General features: G+C 46.7%; 1 protein-coding gene across 1 annotated transcript in view; it reads right to left on the bottom strand.

The window, feature by feature from the left end:
• Positions 1–1,125: 1,125 nt before the first annotated feature.
• FNTB (farnesyltransferase, CAAX box, subunit beta) overlaps positions 1,126–19,135 on the bottom strand; it is an 80,416-nt gene continuing 62,406 nt past the window's right edge. The window contains exons 8-12 of the mRNA XM_075329929.1: positions 18,407–18,536; positions 15,933–16,065; positions 4,976–5,087; positions 3,011–3,125; positions 1,126–1,495 (exon numbers count right to left, since the gene is read on the bottom strand). Coding sequence (XP_075186044.1) covers positions 1,388–1,495; positions 3,011–3,125; positions 4,976–5,087; positions 15,933–16,065; positions 18,407–18,536 — 598 coding nt within the window. The 3' untranslated portion in view covers positions 1,126–1,387. The remainder of the gene's footprint in view (positions 1,496–3,010; positions 3,126–4,975; positions 5,088–15,932; positions 16,066–18,406; positions 18,537–19,135) is intronic.

The following is a 19,135-nucleotide window of genomic DNA, read 5'->3' as shown; positions in this document are numbered from 1 at the left end:
AGCAACTAAGCTACAATACCCTGCACATGAGAGTAAGAAACATGGCTATATTATAAAGCCTGTTAAGATAAGATTGTGAAGGTAGCCTGGGCTATAGGTTGTTTGTTCAGATGTAACAAGATTATCTGTGTATGTAAATAATCAAAATATAGATGTTGCATAATTATGTGTGTCTATATGACAATCGCAGATGCCATAATATGATTCTAAGCTGTATGTTCAAGATAGAGTTAACCAAGGACGAGTGAACAGATGTATAAATAATGAACAGTGAAATTCTTATCAGTGATTTCACACTGAGGAATGTTCTAACTAGATAATCAAGCCAGAATAAATAATGAACAGAGGTATTTCATAATATACTGAGAATTTTATAATTATGATTTTCTCACAGCCGAAATAAGGGATGTTATATGTGGGATGATCACTTCCTGTTCTTGCTTCGAGCTCGAAGTTGAATGTTGTATGGTATAATTACGAGTCTTTTGAATACATGAGTCAGTCACCTGTACTGGCTCAAACAGTGAACACGTCTCGTTGTGATCATTGTTTGAGTTACTTATTATATCTGCGCAGATAGCTAATTTGGACCCGTCCTTTGGATTTGCCCTGAACAAAGACTCCATTAGCAGTCTTACCTAAATTTCTCCCTTGACACCAGTTTTTAATTTTGCACCACTCGTCTGAAAGTCTAAAAAGGTAAGGGATGTTACAGCTATACCAGTGCTAATAAGAATAATTCTCTTCCTGCCTGGCTATTCCATATTTTGTCTAAGTTCAGTTGAGTATTAAAGACCAACAGCCAAAAAGTGCCTTATTTCAAAGCAAAGATGTCTGAGAAATAATCCTGTGCAACCTAAGAAGGGGGCAACTGCACCAAATCTCACTTTTCACAGTGCACGTGGTAGTTACTAAAGGCTTTTGTCAGGGCGAGGATCCTAAGAAGCTGGAAATATTGCTCCCCACCAATGTTGAATGTAGATATTCTCAAATCTCATCAGCATTGCTACTTTTATATAGTGGACGTGTTTGTGATCTTTAGCATGGTAATACTATTGTGAAGATTTAACTTCTGCAATTCCCAACATACATTGCAGAAGTAGTCAAAGAGCAGAAACTTGAAGATTTAGAATGGCTAAAGTTTAATACAGATTAATAGAAAAAAGGAAAAAAAAAAGTCTCTTGTAAGATTACCATGGATCTGCCATTTGCTCACTTCTCTATCAAAATGAATGTTCCTCTGTAGGCGATGCAGGTAAAATGCCTTAGTATGCCATTAAATGCCGCACAGACCTCACAAGATTTTCAATGGCTTCCTCCAGATTGCAGCTTAAAGCATATACAGTGACCGGCAGAGGGCTGGGTGGTGCGTCCTTCAATAGTTATTCTAGTGCGTCTTGAAATCCTTCACGTCTGGGATCTCTTTCTGCATAAAATGCACAACAGCCTGGCCCACCTTGTCCGGAACAATGTTATACACCGGATGCGTAGGTTTCTGTTACAGAAACAAAAGGGTTTCAATATAGAAATATACAAGAAAGAAGAAATCCAAATTAAAGGTTCTACAGTCAAATTGTTCAGAGATGAAATCCGTTGGACTCAACTAATTTTTTGGTGCCGAAAACAAATTGTGATGCTTAAGTTTGCCGACTGCCTCCAATTTTCAAGTTCCAGAGAAGGTTATAATTACTCATGACTAGTGATGACCACTGCCATGCTCAGTCCTTGTAACGAGCAGTTGGTCTCTCGGCCGGGCTTGACTTGTGTACAGAGTATGATGGAAGTCAATGGAGAACTTGAGCATTTTTCCAGAAAATCTTCTGGAAAGATGCTCGAGTTCCCTATTGACTTCGATTATACTCTGTACAAGAGTTGAGCCCATTCAAGCTCCGCAGTATTTTTGATTCTCAGCACAGATAAAGCAGACAGCTACGGGCTATCACCCCCATCTGCCTGGCAATCAAACTACAGGGAAGCCATTAAGTATTTTTACTTATTTATTTTACATTTTTTAAACAAAATTAAAAAAAAAAGTGGGCTTCCGCTGTATTTTGATCACTAGTCAGGTAAAACTAGGCAGCTGGGGGCTGGGATTCTCCGCAGCCACCCCTGGAAATAGCGCATTGTTTCTTCGCGCCATTTCCAGGCGTTTTACCCAGCTCGTTCAGCGGCCCTAGTGGTGGTGGCACGCTGGGTAATAAAATGGTTAATACCAGCTTTGTATTCTCAGATGGTACTAAGCCCGAAATTCATGGTGGCTTGCCAAATTAGACATGACCACCATGAATTGCGAGTAAACAGTAAAAAAAAACCAAAAAAAACAATTAGAGATTCCATCTTTATTGTAAAAAAATAAAAAATATCCTTAGTCTAACGCAATCCACATGGAAAGCAATGTCAGCTTCATCACTCTGTACAGACAGTCTATACAAAGTGAAAAGCAGAGAGAGCATTGTCAGCTCTGCTACATCGCGAAAAGCAGGCTGACAGTGAGAGGATGATTGCACTTGCGACACATTGCATCACCCCGCAAAGCCTAACGCTCTCAGGACAGGAGCGGTTAGCTGCAATGAAATACATGCAGCCGACCCGCTGCTGTCAGGAGATTGTGCGCCGTGATGCGACACTCGCACAGTGACAATCACTTAACAGGACCATTGATGACGTCATAATCATATGACCAGCCTGTAACCAACGAGGTAATACAACATTCACACCTGACTGGTCACATAGCCATGACGTCACTGAAGGTCCTCTAACCTGGGGGCACAGCAATGATCGGACTGGGAAGCAGAAGCGGCTGGGAGACCGTCTGCAGGACGCATCGCAGGACCTGTAAGTATAATGACAATGTTTTTCAATAATGTGCTTTTTTTTTTTTTTTACAGCCCCTGGACCTGATTTAACCTGAGCTTCCCAGGAAAGCTTATGGTCGGGATAGTGTACACGATCCCCGATCTTTACAGTTCGGGATCGCCCATCACTAATACTAACAATCAGTTTTACTTACCAAAGAGTTCTCTGGTACTCCTAGAATATTTTCATGTAGCATTTCACCACTACCAAAATGCTGTGCTATAGACAGCCCACTCAGACAATAGCACGTATGATAAAAGTCTCTTGATCTACAAATACAAAAATAAATAAAACAAACATGCTTTATCTGTCAATGTTACATATAGAAATAAATTCTAAAAAAGGCACACAAGGCTGCCATTACAGTCAAACAATATATACAAATCAAGTTATACAGTATTTGAAGGGAATCTGTCAACAGGTTTTCACTATTTAATCTGAAAGCAGCATGAGGTGGGGGCTGAGACCCTGAATCCAGGAATGTGTCACTTATTAGTCTGTGTACTGTAGTTTCCATATAATCAGCAGCTAAAGCTCTGTTTTGGAACTACAGTTCTAGATGTTTCATGAAAAATAGTCCACCTAATCTGTAAAACCCTGCCTCCATCACTGATTGTATATTGACAGAAAATTGCCAATGTATACACCAAGTTGCCAGTCAATGGTGTGGGTTGGGTTATATACAACTCAGTATTTCCAGCACTGCTACATCTACAGCAGAGAAAACTGGAATCCTATCAAAGCTGCAGCAAGTAGTTAAGTATGGATCCAATACTTTGTTAGATTCTAGTTCTCCGCCCGTATATCGTCCTGCTTCAACATCCATAGCACAAATTCCATTTAAACCAGGAGGTCTCAAACTCTGCTGCGTATATGAACCGCACATAGAAAACATTTTTATTTGGGGGCCGCATTTTTTGTAAGACATTCTTACTGATACCATTTTCTTTTCTATATACCTTTGGATCACAATTTTTTGAACATTTGTTGCTCGATTATTATAAATTTTATTTTGATTTTTTTTAACTATTATCCCCTTCTTGAAAGTAATAGTTTTAATTTAGCACCATATATTCATTTTGTTCATTTTGTAGTAATGTCCCCATCCTGTAGTAGTGTGCCCATCCTCATCCTGTAGTAATGTGCCCATACTGGTCCTCTTATAGTAATGCGCCCTTTCCTAGTCTCCCCCCCCTTTTTTTTTATAGCAACATCCTTATCCTTTTCTCCCTGTAGTATTGTGCCCATCTTGTTCCCTGTAGTAATGCGCCCATCCTTGTCCCCATCCTGCAGTAATATGCCCTTTCTTAGTCCACTTCTTTTAGCAATGTCCCTTCTTGTAGTAAATGTGCCCCGTCCTCGTCCCCTGTAGGTAATGTGCCCCATCCTTCTCATATAGTAATGTGCCCTTGCCTAGTGACATACCATAAGTATATGTCATAAGTGTACAATAATTGACATGCTCCTCTGCAGACCGTCAGTAACCGTAGTGAGGTGAGTGGAGTACACTGCTCATAAAATATTGCCTCAGCAGCATAGACTGACAATCTGTATAACATTTATTATGGTTGTAATATCCTATTTAATGACATAGGACAGCATAAACTGGGATTAAAAAGGCGGTTGTCTCAACATCAATAATTAAAATTGCCAAGTGTTTGTAAAAACAAGCAACTTTGGAATTTTAATCTGATTAAAAATCCTGTTATCAAGAACGGAGGGATTTCTAATTTTAATTAGTGTTCATTGTCTAGGTATCTGGCCACCACTGCAGGCAAGCAGCGTGATTGAGCATGCACAGTATTTATAAGCTGTATTTAATTGAGCCTGTAAGGACTGATCTAAAAAGGTAGCCAGATCCCTAGAGGACATGGTCTGACCAGTTTTTAGTGTTATTGTAACAAAGACTGTACAAGCCTTGCAACCATGGAGCCCAAGCCGTGCAACCATGGAACCCAAGCCGTGCAACCATGCTACTGGTTCCAAACTGGAAATCAGCAGCACAGGAAGCCAGGAGGTAGGGAAGCTGTGCGTACCCGAGAATTAAACTTTTGAATAACCCTTAAAATATCTGGAATTTAAAATTATGATAATAATGATAATTTACAGCAGCACGTACTTGCCAGGTTTATCAAGTAAGCCACCAGTAGGACACTGACAGCACAACAGGATATATTCTTGCAAAGCTCTCTGGTCAAACATCCAGTTATTGAGGCTGAGAGCAGGATCTCCTGCAAGATAATTATATACAGTGTTAGACAAAATGCACGTCTACAATCAGTAAATAGTCCTCCCTTTGTTATCCAACGAAGTGATCTATTACTAAGCATGTTTTATTTAATAGCAGATTAGTGCAGATCACAGATCTGGTAAAGATCCAGTTAATTCTTAAGACACAGTTTGTAACTAGTGTAATGGTTACAAGTAATTTGCCTCATCCAAAACCTATATCAAGTTTTGAAATGAAATCACAGCAAGGAGCTGAAAAATGAAAAGCAGGAACAGCGAGTGAAGAGAGAAGTAAGGAAGCACAGGCCGCCCTGGGATCCTTTTACTTCACCTTAAGCTATGTTCACAAAAGGACATTTTTGCAGCATTTTGTAGCTGCAAATTTGCCTTGGCTTTATGCAAATCCATGCTAATAAGCTGCTTTTTACAGTGCCAGCGCAGTCAGATTTCTCAAATGTCACACACAGATTTTTTTTTTCCTGACGGTTTTATGAACCGCTTCCGGTTTTGCAGTGTTCTGTCATTTCAATTCTTTTCAGCACTTTTGCTACGGTTTTTCACCCTAGTGACAGGTGGACTCGCAGATATCCTGTGAGTCCACCTGTCACTAGATACCCGGAATTGATCCAGGGTATCTGGCCGGCACTTAAATGGTGTTGGGGACAGGGGGATTGGAGCAGACGCGCTGTATTTACTGAATCCCCGACTCCCGCGGGGTTCTTCCAGTTCCCCGCTCATTCCATATTCACTGCATTCACCTGTGATTGGTTGCAGTCAGATGCTGGGGGCGCATCTGACTGCAACCAACCACAGATCTGGTCTGCGGGTCTATACAGAGTATGAGTGAGCCGCGCATTCAGCGGGGATCTCACTCAGACAATTCCCGGTCACAGTTTTCGTCAGCTGTGACCGGGAATCAACTGAGTGAAGTGACCGCTGATCGTGCAGTTCATTCATTCTCTGGAGCTCACAGCAAGCAGTCCAGTTCTATGGCTGCGGCTGTGATCTTCAGCTGTAGCAGAGCTGAATTGTCGTGGAACCTCGTGTGGATTACGTCGGACCTGCAGGGATGATTATGGGGTTAATAAAGTGGTGAAAGAGGGGGCTTTTTGTAATTTTATTTAAAAAAAAAAAAAAAAAAAGATTTTTTTGGTGATGGGGAGGGTGACTCAGACGCCTGCCATTACCAATCTAGGGCTTAGTCGCAGCTATGAGCTGCGATTAACCCCTTATTACCCCAATTGCCACCGCACCAGGGCAATTCGGGAAGAGCCATCTAATGGATGTGACAATCCTGGGCAGCTGCAAGCTGAATTTTAGGCTGGTTCTCTCCAGCCTGAGAGTACCAGCCCCCAGCTGTAGGGTTTATCTTGGCTGGGTATCAATATTGGGGGGACCGCACGCTGTTTTTTTTTAAATTATTTATTTAAATAGTTAAAAAAACAGCGTGGGGTCCCTCTTATTTTGATACCCAGCCAAGATAAAGCCCACAGCGGTGGGCTGCAGGCTTTATCTGTGCTGGGTATCAAAATATGGGGAGACCCTACGTCTTTTTATTTATTTTTTTACTGTACGATAGACCGGCAGACTTCAGAGGGGAGGGGGGAGGGGAAACAGTGAATATGCATGAGGCTAATGAGCGGCACCACAAATAGGAGGTGCCACGGGACAGGTTTGGAAGAGCCTAGAATGTATAGGCTCCTTCCAGGTTAGTGAGCTTGGAGATGTTTTCTCCGTCACTACAATCATGCTTCGCCTCCCTTCCCCCCCCATGTGATAGGAGCCTATTGAAGACAACATACCTGGAAGGAGCCAATACACTAGCATCTACCGGAGACTGGTAAGTATAGCACGCTTGCTTTACTTTTTTTTTTTTTTTTTACTACCCGAGTGCCGGATCCAGGTCAAATCGGGTACTCATGACCCCCTTGCTTGTCTTGACATCACATAAAAAAAAAAACAGATGTAAAAACGCCACAAAAAAAAAAGAGAATTTTGTTTACTTACCGTAAATTCTTTTTCTTATAGTTCCGTATTGGGAGACCCAGACATTGGGTGTTTGTGTGTCCTCCGGAGGCAGAAGCTAAAGTACTACACTAAAAAGTGTAGCTCCTCCCTCTGAGCATATACACCCCCTGGAGAACCAGATCTAGCCAGTTTAGTGCAAAAGCTGAAGGAGAATAGCCACCCACAAGTAAAGACAGAGCAAGAACCGGAACAACCGGAGCCTCTGTCTACAACAACAGCCGGTGATAACACGCGGAACAAGAAACTGCCAACAGGCAACAGGGAGGGTGCTGGGTCTCCCAATACGGAACTATAAGAAAAAGAATTTACGGTAAGTAAACAAAATTCTCTTTTTCTTTATCGTTCCTATGGGAGACCCAGACATTGGGACGTCTCAAAGCAGTCCATGGGTGGGAATAAACAGAAAACTGAGAAGTAGGCGGAGCCTAACTTCACAAATGGGCGACAGCCGCCTGAAGGATGCGTCTGCCCAAGCTCGCATCTGCCGAAGCATGAGCATGCACTTGATAGTGCTTTGAAAAGGTATGCAGGCTAGTCCAAGTGGCAGCCTGACAGACCTGCTGAGCCGTAGCCTGGTGCCTGAAAGCCCAAGAGGCACCGACAGCTCTGGTCGAGTGTGCCTTGATCCCCGGCGGGGGAGGCACCTGAGTACACTGGTAGGCATCGGATATGGCCGACCTAATCCAACGAGCTAAGGTCGGCTTAGAAGCCGAGAGGCCCTTACGCCGACCTGTGGTTAGCACAAAATGAGAGGTGCACCGCCTAAGAACAGCGGTGCGAGACACATAGATCCGGAGCGCCCGCACCAGATCCAGAGTATGCAACGCTTTTTCAAAGCGATGAACAGGAGCCGGACAAAAGGAAGGCAGGGAAATGTCCTCTTTAAGGTGGAAAGGAGAAACCACCTTAGGGAGAAAATCCGGAGTCGGACGGAGAACCACCTTGTCTTGATGAAAAACCAAAAAAGGTGACTCCGAAGAGAGCGCAGCCAAATCAGAGACTCTCCTGAGGGAAGTTATGGCCACTAGAAAGACCACTTTCTGTGAAAGACGAAACAAAGAAACCTCCCTAAGAGGCTCAAAGGGGGGTTTCTGCAAGGCCATGAGGACCAGATTGAGGTCCCAGGGATCCAAGGGCCGCCGGTAAGGTGGAATGATGTGAGACGCTCCCTGCATGAAGGTGAGCACCTGAGCCAGCCGGGCGATACGCCGCTGGAACAGCACTGACAGAGCCGAGACTTGTCCCTTGAGGGAATTGAGGGATAGTCCTAGCTGCAGACCGGACTGTAGAAAGGACAGAAGGGTCGGCAAGGAAAAAGGCCAAGGAGCATGGCCGGAAGAGCGACACCAGGACAGGAAAATTCTCCAGGTCCTGTGATAGATTTTGGCAGAGGAAGACTTCCGAGGCAGAGTCATAGTGGAGATGACTTCAGGAGGAATACCAGAAGCCATCAAGATCCAGGACTCAAGAGCCACGCCGTCATTCTGAGAGCCGCAGAATTCTGGCGGAAAAACGGACCTTGTGAGAGAAGGTCTGGACGGTCCCGGAAGATGCCACGGCACCTCTACGGACAGATGGAGCAGGTCTGGGTACCAAGCTCGCCTGGGCCAGTCTGGTGCAATGAGGATGACCCGACGGCCCTCCATTCTGATCTTGCGCAGTACTCTGGGCAAGAGAGCTAGAGGGGGAAACACGTAGGACAGACGAAACTGGGACCAATCTTGAACCAGAGCGTCCGCTGCAAGGGCCTGAGGATCGTGGGAGCGAGCCACGTAAACGGGAACCTTGTTGTTGTGCCGGGATGCCATTAGATCCACTTCCGGAGTGCCCCACTTGCGGCAGATTGACTGAAACACTGCCGGATGCAGGGACCACTCGCCACGGTCCACGGTTTGACGGCTGAGATAATCTGCTTCCCAGTTTTCCACGCCTGGGATGTGGACTGCGGATATGGTGGACTTTGAGTCCTCCGTCCATTGACGGATGCGTTGAACCTCCAACATTGCCAGGCGGCTGCGTGTCCCGCCTTGGTGATTGATGTAGGCAACCGCTGTCGCGTTGTCTGACTGGACTCGAATGTGCTTGCCCGCCAAAAGGTGGTGAAAGGCTAGGAGAGCCAGAAGCACAGCTCTGGTTTCCAGCACATTGATCGAGAGGGCTGACTCGGACGGAGTCCAAGTGCCCTGTGCTCGGTGGTGGAGACATACCGCTCCCCAGCCGGATAGACTGGCATCCGTGGTGAGGATCACCCAGGACGGGGCCAGGAAGGAGCGTCCCTGAGACAGAGAGAGGGGCCGAAGCCACCACTGAAGGGAGCCCCTGGTCTGTGGCGACAGAGCCACTAGCCTGTGCAAGGAGGAAGTCCGCTTGTCCCAACAGCGGAGAATGTCCAGCTGCAGAGGACGCAGATGGAACTGGGCAAAGGGAACAGCCTCCATTGACGCCACCATCTGACCCAGCACCTGCATAAGGTGCCTGATGGAATGACGGAGGGGCCTCAGCAGAGAGCGCACCGCCAGATGGAGGGACTGCTGTTTGACTAAGGGCAGCTTCACAAGTGCCAGCAGAGTCTCGAACTGCATCCCTAGGTACGTGAGCCTCAGAGTCAGAGTGGATTTGGGCAGATTGACAAGCCACCTGAATTGGGCTAGAGTAGCGAGAGTGAACGAGACACTCCGCTGACAGCCTGCGCTGGATGAAGCCTTGACTAGAAGGTCGTCCAGGTAAGGAATCACTGCCAACCCCTGGAGGTGCAGAACCGCAACCACTGCTGCCATGACCTTGGTGAATACTCGAGGGGCCGTAGCTAACCCGAAGGGGAGAGCCACGAATTGGAAATGTTCCTCTCCGATTGCAAAACGTAGCCAACGCTGGTGTGAAACTGCAATTGGCACATGCAGATAGGCATCTCTGATGTCGATGGATGCCAGGAAATCTCCTTGGGTCATTGAGGCAATGACTGATCGCAGAGACTCCATGCGAAAATGCGTTACCCGGACATGCTTGTTGAGAAGCTTGAGATCCAGGATGGGCCGGAAGGAACCGTCCTTTTTGGGGACTAGGAAGAGATTTGAGTAGAAACCTCTGAACCGTTCCCGGGCGGGAACCGGTACAATTACTCCGTTGGCCTGCAAGGATGCCACGGCCTGAGAGAAGGCGGCGGCCTTGGAGCAGGGGGGAGTTGACAGAAAAAATCTGTTTGGCGGGCTGGAAGAGAATTCTATCCTGTAGCCGTGGGAGATGATATCCCGCACCCACTTGAAACCACACGTCGCCAAAGTGGGAGAGCCTGCCACCGACTAAGGACGTTGCTGGCGCGGCCAGATAGTCAAGAGGAGGCTGCCTTAGTGGCAGCAGCTCCTGCGGTCTTTTGTGGACGCGCCTTTGTGCGCCAGTTGGGTTTTTGGTCCTTGGCTGAGTTAGTGGACGAGGCCGAGGGCTTAGAGGATGACCAGTAGGAGGAACGAAAGGAACGAAACCTCGACTGGTTCCTACCCTGGGCAGGTTTCCTGGTTTTAGTTTGTGGCATGGAAGTACTCTTCCCGCCAGTAGCTTCCTTAATAATTTCATCCAGTTGTTCACCGAATAGCCTGGATCCAGCAAAAGGGAGCCCAGCAAGGTACTTTGAAGAAGCATCTGCCTTCCACTCTCGAAGCCACAAGATCCTGCGGATAGCGAGGGAATTAGCCGAAGCCACCGCAGTGCGGTGAGAAGCCTCCAGCATGGCAGACATGGCATAGGATGAAAAAGCTGAAGCTTGGGAAGTTAAGGCAACCATTTCGGGCATAGATTCCCTGGTGAGGGAATGCATCTCCTCTAGAGAAGCAGAGATGGCTTTGAGAGCCCACACTGCTGCAAAAGATGGGGAGAACGAGGCCCCAGCCGCCTCATATACAGATTTGGCCAGAAGGTCAACCTGGCGGTCAGTGGAATCCTTAAGAGAGGTGCCATCAGCCACTGATACAACGGTCCGGGCTGAGAGTCTAGACACCGGAGGGTCTACCTTTGGTGAATGAGCCCACTCCTTGACCACTTCTGGTGGAAAGGGAAAACTGTCATCAGAACTACACTTTGGGAAGCGTTTGTCAGGACAGGCCCTAGGCTTGGTCACAGTGGCCTGAAAACTGGAGTGGTTAAAGAACACACTCCTTGTCCTCTTAGGCAAGGTAAACTGGTGCTTTTCTGCCAGAGAGGGTTGCTCCTCTGATACTGGCGGATTGAGGTCCAGTACAGAATTAATGGACGCAATCAAATCACTAACATCTGAGTCACTTTCGGACAGATCAATGGGGCACATGGAGGTAGCGTCCGAGCCCTCAGTAAAGGCATCCTTCTCGTCCTGCGAGTCAGCTCGTGAATCAGAGCCGCGGGACGAGGAAGGAGAGGGGACCCTGCGTCTCCTTTTAGGAGGACGGGGTCTGGGACCAGATGAAGAATCCTCTGTGAGCTCTGCTGAGAGAGCCCTAGCAGCAGAGGCGCCCTGAGAAGGGGGCTGATGCATGTTCAGCAAAGTCCGGGACAGCTGTCCCATGGAGTCAGCAAAAGACTGGGATATTGACCTAGAGAAGGATTCTACCCAAGCCGGGGGTTCAGCCACCGGAGCCGGAGCAGCCGGAGGGACCACTGTGGGTGCGATTCCAGGCTGAGGCATTGTCAGGTTAGAGCAGGAATCATAATGTGGATATGTGCTCTGTTCAGGCAGCACGAGCTTACATGCAGTGCATATTGAGTACAGCCTTGCTCCTCGTGTGAGACATGCTGCTGAAGTGGGGGCTCTGAGCCAGAATGACCCCCAGAGAGTATACAAGAAGGTCCACAACCGGAGGTTGTGGCTTACCAGACAGTTTGTGTGCCCTCCAGATCCCACAGCCCGGACCCCCAAGCAGCTTAGCAGGGATGCTGCAGCCAGCGCTGATCCAGAGAAAAACGCTGAGAAAATGGCGCCGGAGCGAGGAGACGGGGCGGGACCTGCTCTGAGAGCGGGATCTGGAGGGCCAAGGAGATTTACAGGGGAGGGGACATGTACTCAGAGAGGAGTGTCCCTCCCCTGTGCCGAACGGCCGCTGGGCGGAGCCGCACTGTCCCTCTGCATGATTGACATGCGAGGGCAGTGAAATCGAAAGTAGGCCTCCGGCGAAGCCGGGGCCTAAATTTAAGCGATGCGGCCGGCGCGCAGGCACCATCAGCGCGGTTCTCAGGCGACAGCCAGAGAACCGGCCGGAAATGTCACAAAAGTTACACAGCACACTCTCCCACCATAATAAAGTACCGGGACCCCCCGAATATAAACGTCTCAGGTACTTAGCTTGCTGAGACGCAGGGTTCCAAGTCCCTGGGGATGAGTGCTCCGTCCAGCAGGATCCTGAAGGGCTGCGGATGGAGACCGGTCTCCTGCAAAGCAAGGAGAACCGTGCTGGCTCCCACTTCAAGCCAGAGCCCGAGGGATGGTGAAGGAGCGCGGCATGTAAGGCTCCAGCCTTGTAAATCAACCTTAACAGCACCGCCGACACAGTCGGGTGAGAAGGGACATGCCGGTAGTCCAGGCCTGGACCCGCTTTTGTTCAAAAACTTTCCAAAAATGAAAAATCAGATGAGAATGCATGTGTGGATGTATGCCTCCTGAACACAAAGCAATGAACTGGCTAGATCTGGTTATCCAGGGGGTGTATATGCTCAGAGGGAGGAGCTACACTTTTTAGTGTAGTACTTTGTGTCCCCTCCGGAGGCAGAAGCTATACACCCAATGTCTGGGTCTCCCATAGGAACGATAAAGAAACCGCAGATGACTCCCAGGAGACATTCTGCCACAAGGTTAAATTTTGGTCAGGAGAAAAAAACGCCACAAAAATGTCCTGTGTGAGCATAGCCTTACTGTACAGTTATCAAAAGGACATGATGATCTGAAGAGAAGCTAAGTCAGCGGCAGGTGACGGATGTACAGATAGAACAGTTCTATGTGTAAAGGACATTAGATCCAGCCTTATAAAGTTCTTATGTTGGGTAAATTGACATTATTCGCTCCCGGTTCAGCAACTCTCCACCCTGAAGAATTTTGTGAAACCATATAAAAAATGTAAAATTGACATGAACCACTAAAGCCCGGACAGAGCCCCATTTTTCCCTGAAATCTGCAGTGTCCAATTTGAGAGAGTGACTTTTCATGTAACTTTGGAATGCTTTTTCCAGGTCCTATGATCCGTGAATCTCTTCTCACGGCATTTCGCACTTCATAAAAGTGATAAACTTAAATCCGATCAACTCAAATTTATGAAAATATCGGCTATTTGGGGTAAATTTAAAAAACCCCACTTTTCAAATTTGTAATCTTTATGCAATTAAAAAAAAAAAAAAAATGGCAAACCACACAAAAGTTACATAACTTACTATATTTCCACTTTACGTATTCATCATTTTTCAAACGTTTATTATTCTACGATATTACAAGGGTTAAAAGCGAAATTATTTTTTTTTTTTTATTTGCAATAAAAATTTCCAAAACATTTTAAGGGGCAAATTCACCTTCAAAGTGTCTGAATGACTGTTAGATAAAAAAAAACCTTTAGGCAAGACCCCATTTAACGGAATGTGTCAGGAGGTTTTTGCAATGTAAGCTGAACCCAGCATGCTGCAAGGGTTAACAGAGAATTCAGGGATACCTGTCTTGTCAAGGTCCGATCCGTTTACAGTGGAACCTCGGTTTACGAGCAAAGCTTTCTGTAAATTTGCAACTCAGTTTACGAGCAAGCTTTGCTGTACAAGCAAATACTCACCGCACACGCTTCCGGTTCCGTACTTTCACCGCGCTCTGACCCACTCTTGCAGTCCGCATAAACACACACACACAAATTATGCTCACCTTACCTTCCGTTCCATCGCCGGCTTCATGGTTCTTGTAGTTTGCTGGTACAGGATATGTATCTGCAACCATCATCGCGATGATGGAGGAACTTCCGCTGTCAGCCGCTATTCAAAAGGCAGCGCGCTGGCCAATCAGAGGCAAGCGGCTCATGTCTTTGACGTCAGCGTTCTGGCAGCGGAAGCTCTAGCATCAGTAGCGATGGTTACCCGATACACATCCTGTACCGGCGAACTACAAGAACCAGGAGGCCGCCGAGGGAACGGAAGGTAAGATGAGCATAATATGTGTGTGCGCGTGTGTGGAATGGCACAATAGGGGACCAGGTTGGGACATTTAACAAGTTGTGGAAGGAATTGTCTGCATTGCAATGATTTCCTATGGGAAATCTTGCTTTGCTGAACGAGTAACTTGGTTTACAAGCACAGTCCCAGAACGGATTGTTCTCGTTAAGCTGGGTTTACAACACTGCAACATCTCAAACGACATCGCTGTAACGTCACCGATTTTGTGACGCAATAGCGATGTTGTTTGCGATGTTGCAGTGTGTGAAACCTATCAGCGACCTGGCCCCTGCTGTAAAGTTGTAATCGTTACAAATCGTTCAGGACCATTCCTAGGTCCTTTGTTTCCCGCTGTGCAGCATGAAGTTTCAGTGTGTGAAGACTTTGCAGCGACTTTGTTAGCAACTTCCCTTTCAAAAGGCTGCTTATCAACGTCCCCAACAACCAGCTAGGTCGCTCTGCAGGTCCGGATCGCTGTTGCGTTGTTGGCCAGGTTTGCCTGTTTGAACGCTCACCAGAGACTTAGCAGAGACTTAGGGAGGTCGCTATTGCGTCACCAAACCGGTGACGTTACAGCGATGTCCTTTGCGATGTTGCAGTGTGTAAACCCAGCTTTAGCCAAGGTTCCACTATGTTTGCTGTTTGTTTAAGCAGCAGGACCCTTATTGCCCACTATAATGTTATGCACAGGGCAGTCCAGCATGTCCCCTCCTTTGATGGACAGCTCATTCTCAATGCTCAATCTTCATAGACCGCCTGGTGAATGGGGTTCAGATCTCAGCTCAGCTACATATGCTAAAAATTCCCATTTTGTCACAGCAGCTGCACCCAGAAATCGAAATGGTAAATCGTTGGATTCAGGATCTCTTTGCCTACGTCATGCTGCTCTCAGATGAGGTAGCAAAAACCTGCTGACAGATTCCATTTAAAAACGCGCACCCCCCAAAGTATTCAAAACCACATTCAGTAAGTTAGCCAACTCTTCAGGTGCATCACAGGGATTTCTGCAAAGCGGAATGAAAAATATTTGACTTAAGTGTTGATTTTGCCTCAATTTTTAGCAATGAGAGAAAGTCTGTTATGGCGATTCCCCCAGATGTGGTCAGAATCCACTGTTTGGTCACCTGGCCCAGAAGGGAATGAGTGCCATTGGACTCCGGAACGCAAAATTTGTCGGATAGTGGACGCCAGGTTGTATCTGCAGCACTCTGGAAGGTGCCGACAGCAGAAATACCCCACAAGTGACCCTATTTCAGAAACAAGGCCACTCAAGGAATTCATCTAGGTCTGTAGAAACCCATTATAAACCCACAAGTGCTTCACAAAAATGTATAATAATGGAACATGAAAAATTGCCCTTCAAGTATATGGTGGATGTAGGGAAGGGGTTAGCAAGCAATGTGAAATATTTTCCTTAAATATTGCTTCTAGCAGCCATCCCCAGCAATCTCACCATCAAGAAGGTGCCAGAGAAAGGGGCTGTCAATATGGTGTATTTGCCCCCCTCCAAAAAAGATAAACCCCAATCCTCTCCTTTTTCTTCCCATTATACATTCTCTGCATGGTGTGGTCTATTCAGTTTAGTGTACCCCATCTTTAAAACTATTGAATCCCAATACCTGTCGAACATGTAACTATATTGATTTCTCTTTAATGGAAACGCCATATCGTGTTCTCACCTTCCGCATGTAATGTCCGATGGATGAGCGGCATTAGGCCGGCTTGCCAAAATGAGTAGCAGCCGTCCACCAGCTTGTTGCAGCGGCCCTGGAATCCTCCTTCAAATCTCATCTGCCTGAATGCCACCCATCGCTGGCATAGAAGAAAAGCAATGGTTTGTGAGGTTACAAATCTTCCATATTAGTCATTTTGTTTCCATATATATAATATATATATAACGCATGATGACTCGGATCCATTATGTAAAGCATAATTGCAGGTTATAGGACAGAGCACAGATGGCCGGAGGTTACTTCTATTACGCCAGTTACTAACAGAGCCTATAAATGCTAACAAGTCTCCGTGTGGAGTGGACGGTCACCGCACAATCCCCTCAAGTCAATACATTATATTACATGAATACTTTATGACGGCCCCGATTTATGCCGGTCAGGACAGCAAACCGTTAGGACACGGTCATCGACAACCCCAAATCAGTGTCATGTCTATGGTAAATTCATTTTAATGAAGCAATTAAATTAGCATATTTCTCGTTTTATAAGACGCAATGGACTATAAGACGCACCCCAAATTTACAGGAGGAAAATAGAAAAAAAAAATTTAAATGAGGGTCAGTCTTATAATTCTAGTGAATCTTAATCCTAATCCTCACCAGGGGGGAGCGGCTCAGGAAGGTCACAGGAGGCCGGGTCAGCGATGCTGCAGGCTCAGGAGGGTCAACAATACTGTGGGCTCTGGGGTGTTGAGGCGGCGGGCGCCATTCATCTGCCAGCGGGCTGCGGAGGTGTCGCGGTGGCGGTTGCCATTGATCTGTTGGCAGGCTGCAGGGGTGTCACTGCAGCGACTCAGGAGGGTCTCAGGACAAGATGTCTCAGCGGCGGGTGCCATTAATCTGACTGCGGATTCCATTGAATTGAACGGTTGACGAGATGGACTTCAAGAAAATGGCCGCGGAGGAGGCACGTGCACAGTTAGGACTCCGTGGCCATTTTCTTGAAGTCCATAGCGTCAATCTGTGCACTCGACACTTCCAAGGCCACCTTCTTAGAAGTCCATTGTATCAACCGACGGAGATTCAATGGAGCCCGCAGTCAGATCAATGCACCCGCCGCTGAGACACCCCGTCCTGTGACCATCCTGAGCTGCTCCACTGCTTCTCCGAGCCCTCAGCATTCCCGACCATACCTCCTATGTCCCCGCTCCACCGCCGACCCCCCCCCCACCCTCCATGCAGCGGTAATCCATTTCCGGATTGTAAGACGCACGCCTATTTTACCCCCAGTTTTGGGGGTGGGGAAAAAGTGCATCTTATAATCAGGAAAATACGGTAACTCAAATTAATTTAAGTATGAATGCGACAACTCGCCCTTCATTTATGTTATCTAGTAGGATTTTGCAAAAATATTTTTTTCTACTTCTCAGACAAATTCTTTTAAATCAATCATCAGTACTAAGACTACCCAGAATCTACTAGGAGGAGAAATATTATTTCATACTATTAAAATCACCAAGCTTTGTTCAGGTCAAGATACCAGGCCCCGGGTCTCTGCAATGAGAAGCCTTAGGGGTACTTCTCACATAGCAAGATCGCTGCCGAATCACAGGTTTTGTGACGTACCAGTGACCTCATCAGCGATCTCGCTGTGTGTGACACTGAGCAGCGACCTGGCCCCTGCTGTGAAATCGCTGATCGTTACACACTGTTCTGGTTCATTGTTTGCTCGTTGCTCTCCCGCTCTGCAGCACACATCGGCGTGTTTGACTGCGGGAGACCAACGAGCACAGACTGTGTGTAAGCAGCGTATGCTGGTAACCAGGGTAAATATCGGGTAACTAAGCAAAGCGCTTTGCTCGGTTACCCGATATATACCCTGGTTACCAGCGTACACCGCTTAGCGCTGGCTCACTGCACACGTAGCCAAGGTAAATATTGGGTAACTAAGCAAAGCGTTTTGCTTAGTAACCCTATGTGTTACCTGGCTACGTGTGCAGGGAGCCAGCGATAAGCGGTGTACGCTGGTAACCAGGGTAAATATCGGGTAACCAAGCAAAGCGCTTTGCTTGGTTACCCAGGTTACCAAGCGCAGCGTCGCTGGTGAAATCTGCCTGATTGACAGCTCACCAGCGACCATGTAGCGACACCCCAGCGATCCTGACCAGGTCATATCGTGGTCGGAATCACTGGTACATCGTTTAGTGAGACGGTACCCTTAGGCATATAGGAGTTAGGAGACCCAATAATCAGATCTGTGCGCAATAGACCGTGTGAAGCCTTCCTTACCCACAGAATACCAAGTCATTGGTTGGATCTGCCACATCACACAAGGCATAAGACGCTGATGTTTGGGTCAGAGCAGCAGATTTAGATAATACATTTTGCGTGTTCATGTTGTAAAAACAGGATGGAAAAAAAATAATTTCTCCTCCTTCCTACAACACTCAAAAGATTATAAAATACTAAGATAACACTTACCAGCAAACTTTTCATATCCAACAGGGGGACTCTCTTCAAAATCACCAATGCAGCCAAACCGCAAAATGTATAGCCTCCATGTGCTTCCATGCCCGGGACACCGCCGATGCCACCTTCCCAAAACTGGCATCTACATCAGGATCAAACAAATATAAAAAACACGACTTCTAGTAAAGATTTAAAGACTAAGTAGCCGACTTATAATCGCCTTAGAGTTAACTGTTTAACAGCCCATGACATGCTATGTACGTCATGGGCCTCCACCCGGCCTTTGATGATGGCTCGCAAACTCTCCCTGCACAGGTTTGATTTAATTAGCCCACATCTGCATCTAAACAGCTGCGGATGGAGCGGCGCTCTGCAACATGGCTGTTAACCTGTTAAAGGCCGCTGTCAATCACGGATGGCGTAATTTAACCTGGGCTAATATGGGGCGCCAATTCTGACTCTTGTTTGGCGCTCCCACAAAGCAATCACAGGACATTGATAAATTGTCATAATAGCCAGGGGTCTACTGAGGACCTGTGTGTTTGTCATCTCAGGACTCCTGTGAAAAATCAGTCCATGGCCAGAATTCAAGGAGAATGTGACCTCGTCTATACACAGAACAAGTGATCAAACTAGTGCACGTTCAATAAAGTAGAAAAAAAAGGTAAATATGAAGAAAAAAAAAAAGTATATATCAAAGTTCAAATCATTCCTCTTTACTACACAAAAATAAAAAAATAA

Source organism: Anomaloglossus baeobatrachus, chromosome 12 (genome assembly GCF_048569485.1).
Source record: "Anomaloglossus baeobatrachus isolate aAnoBae1 chromosome 12, aAnoBae1.hap1, whole genome shotgun sequence".
Taxonomy (NCBI): Eukaryota; Metazoa; Chordata; class Amphibia; order Anura; family Aromobatidae; genus Anomaloglossus; species Anomaloglossus baeobatrachus.
Note: the sequence above shows the minus strand (reverse complement) of the source record. Positions and strands in the feature narration are given on the sequence as shown.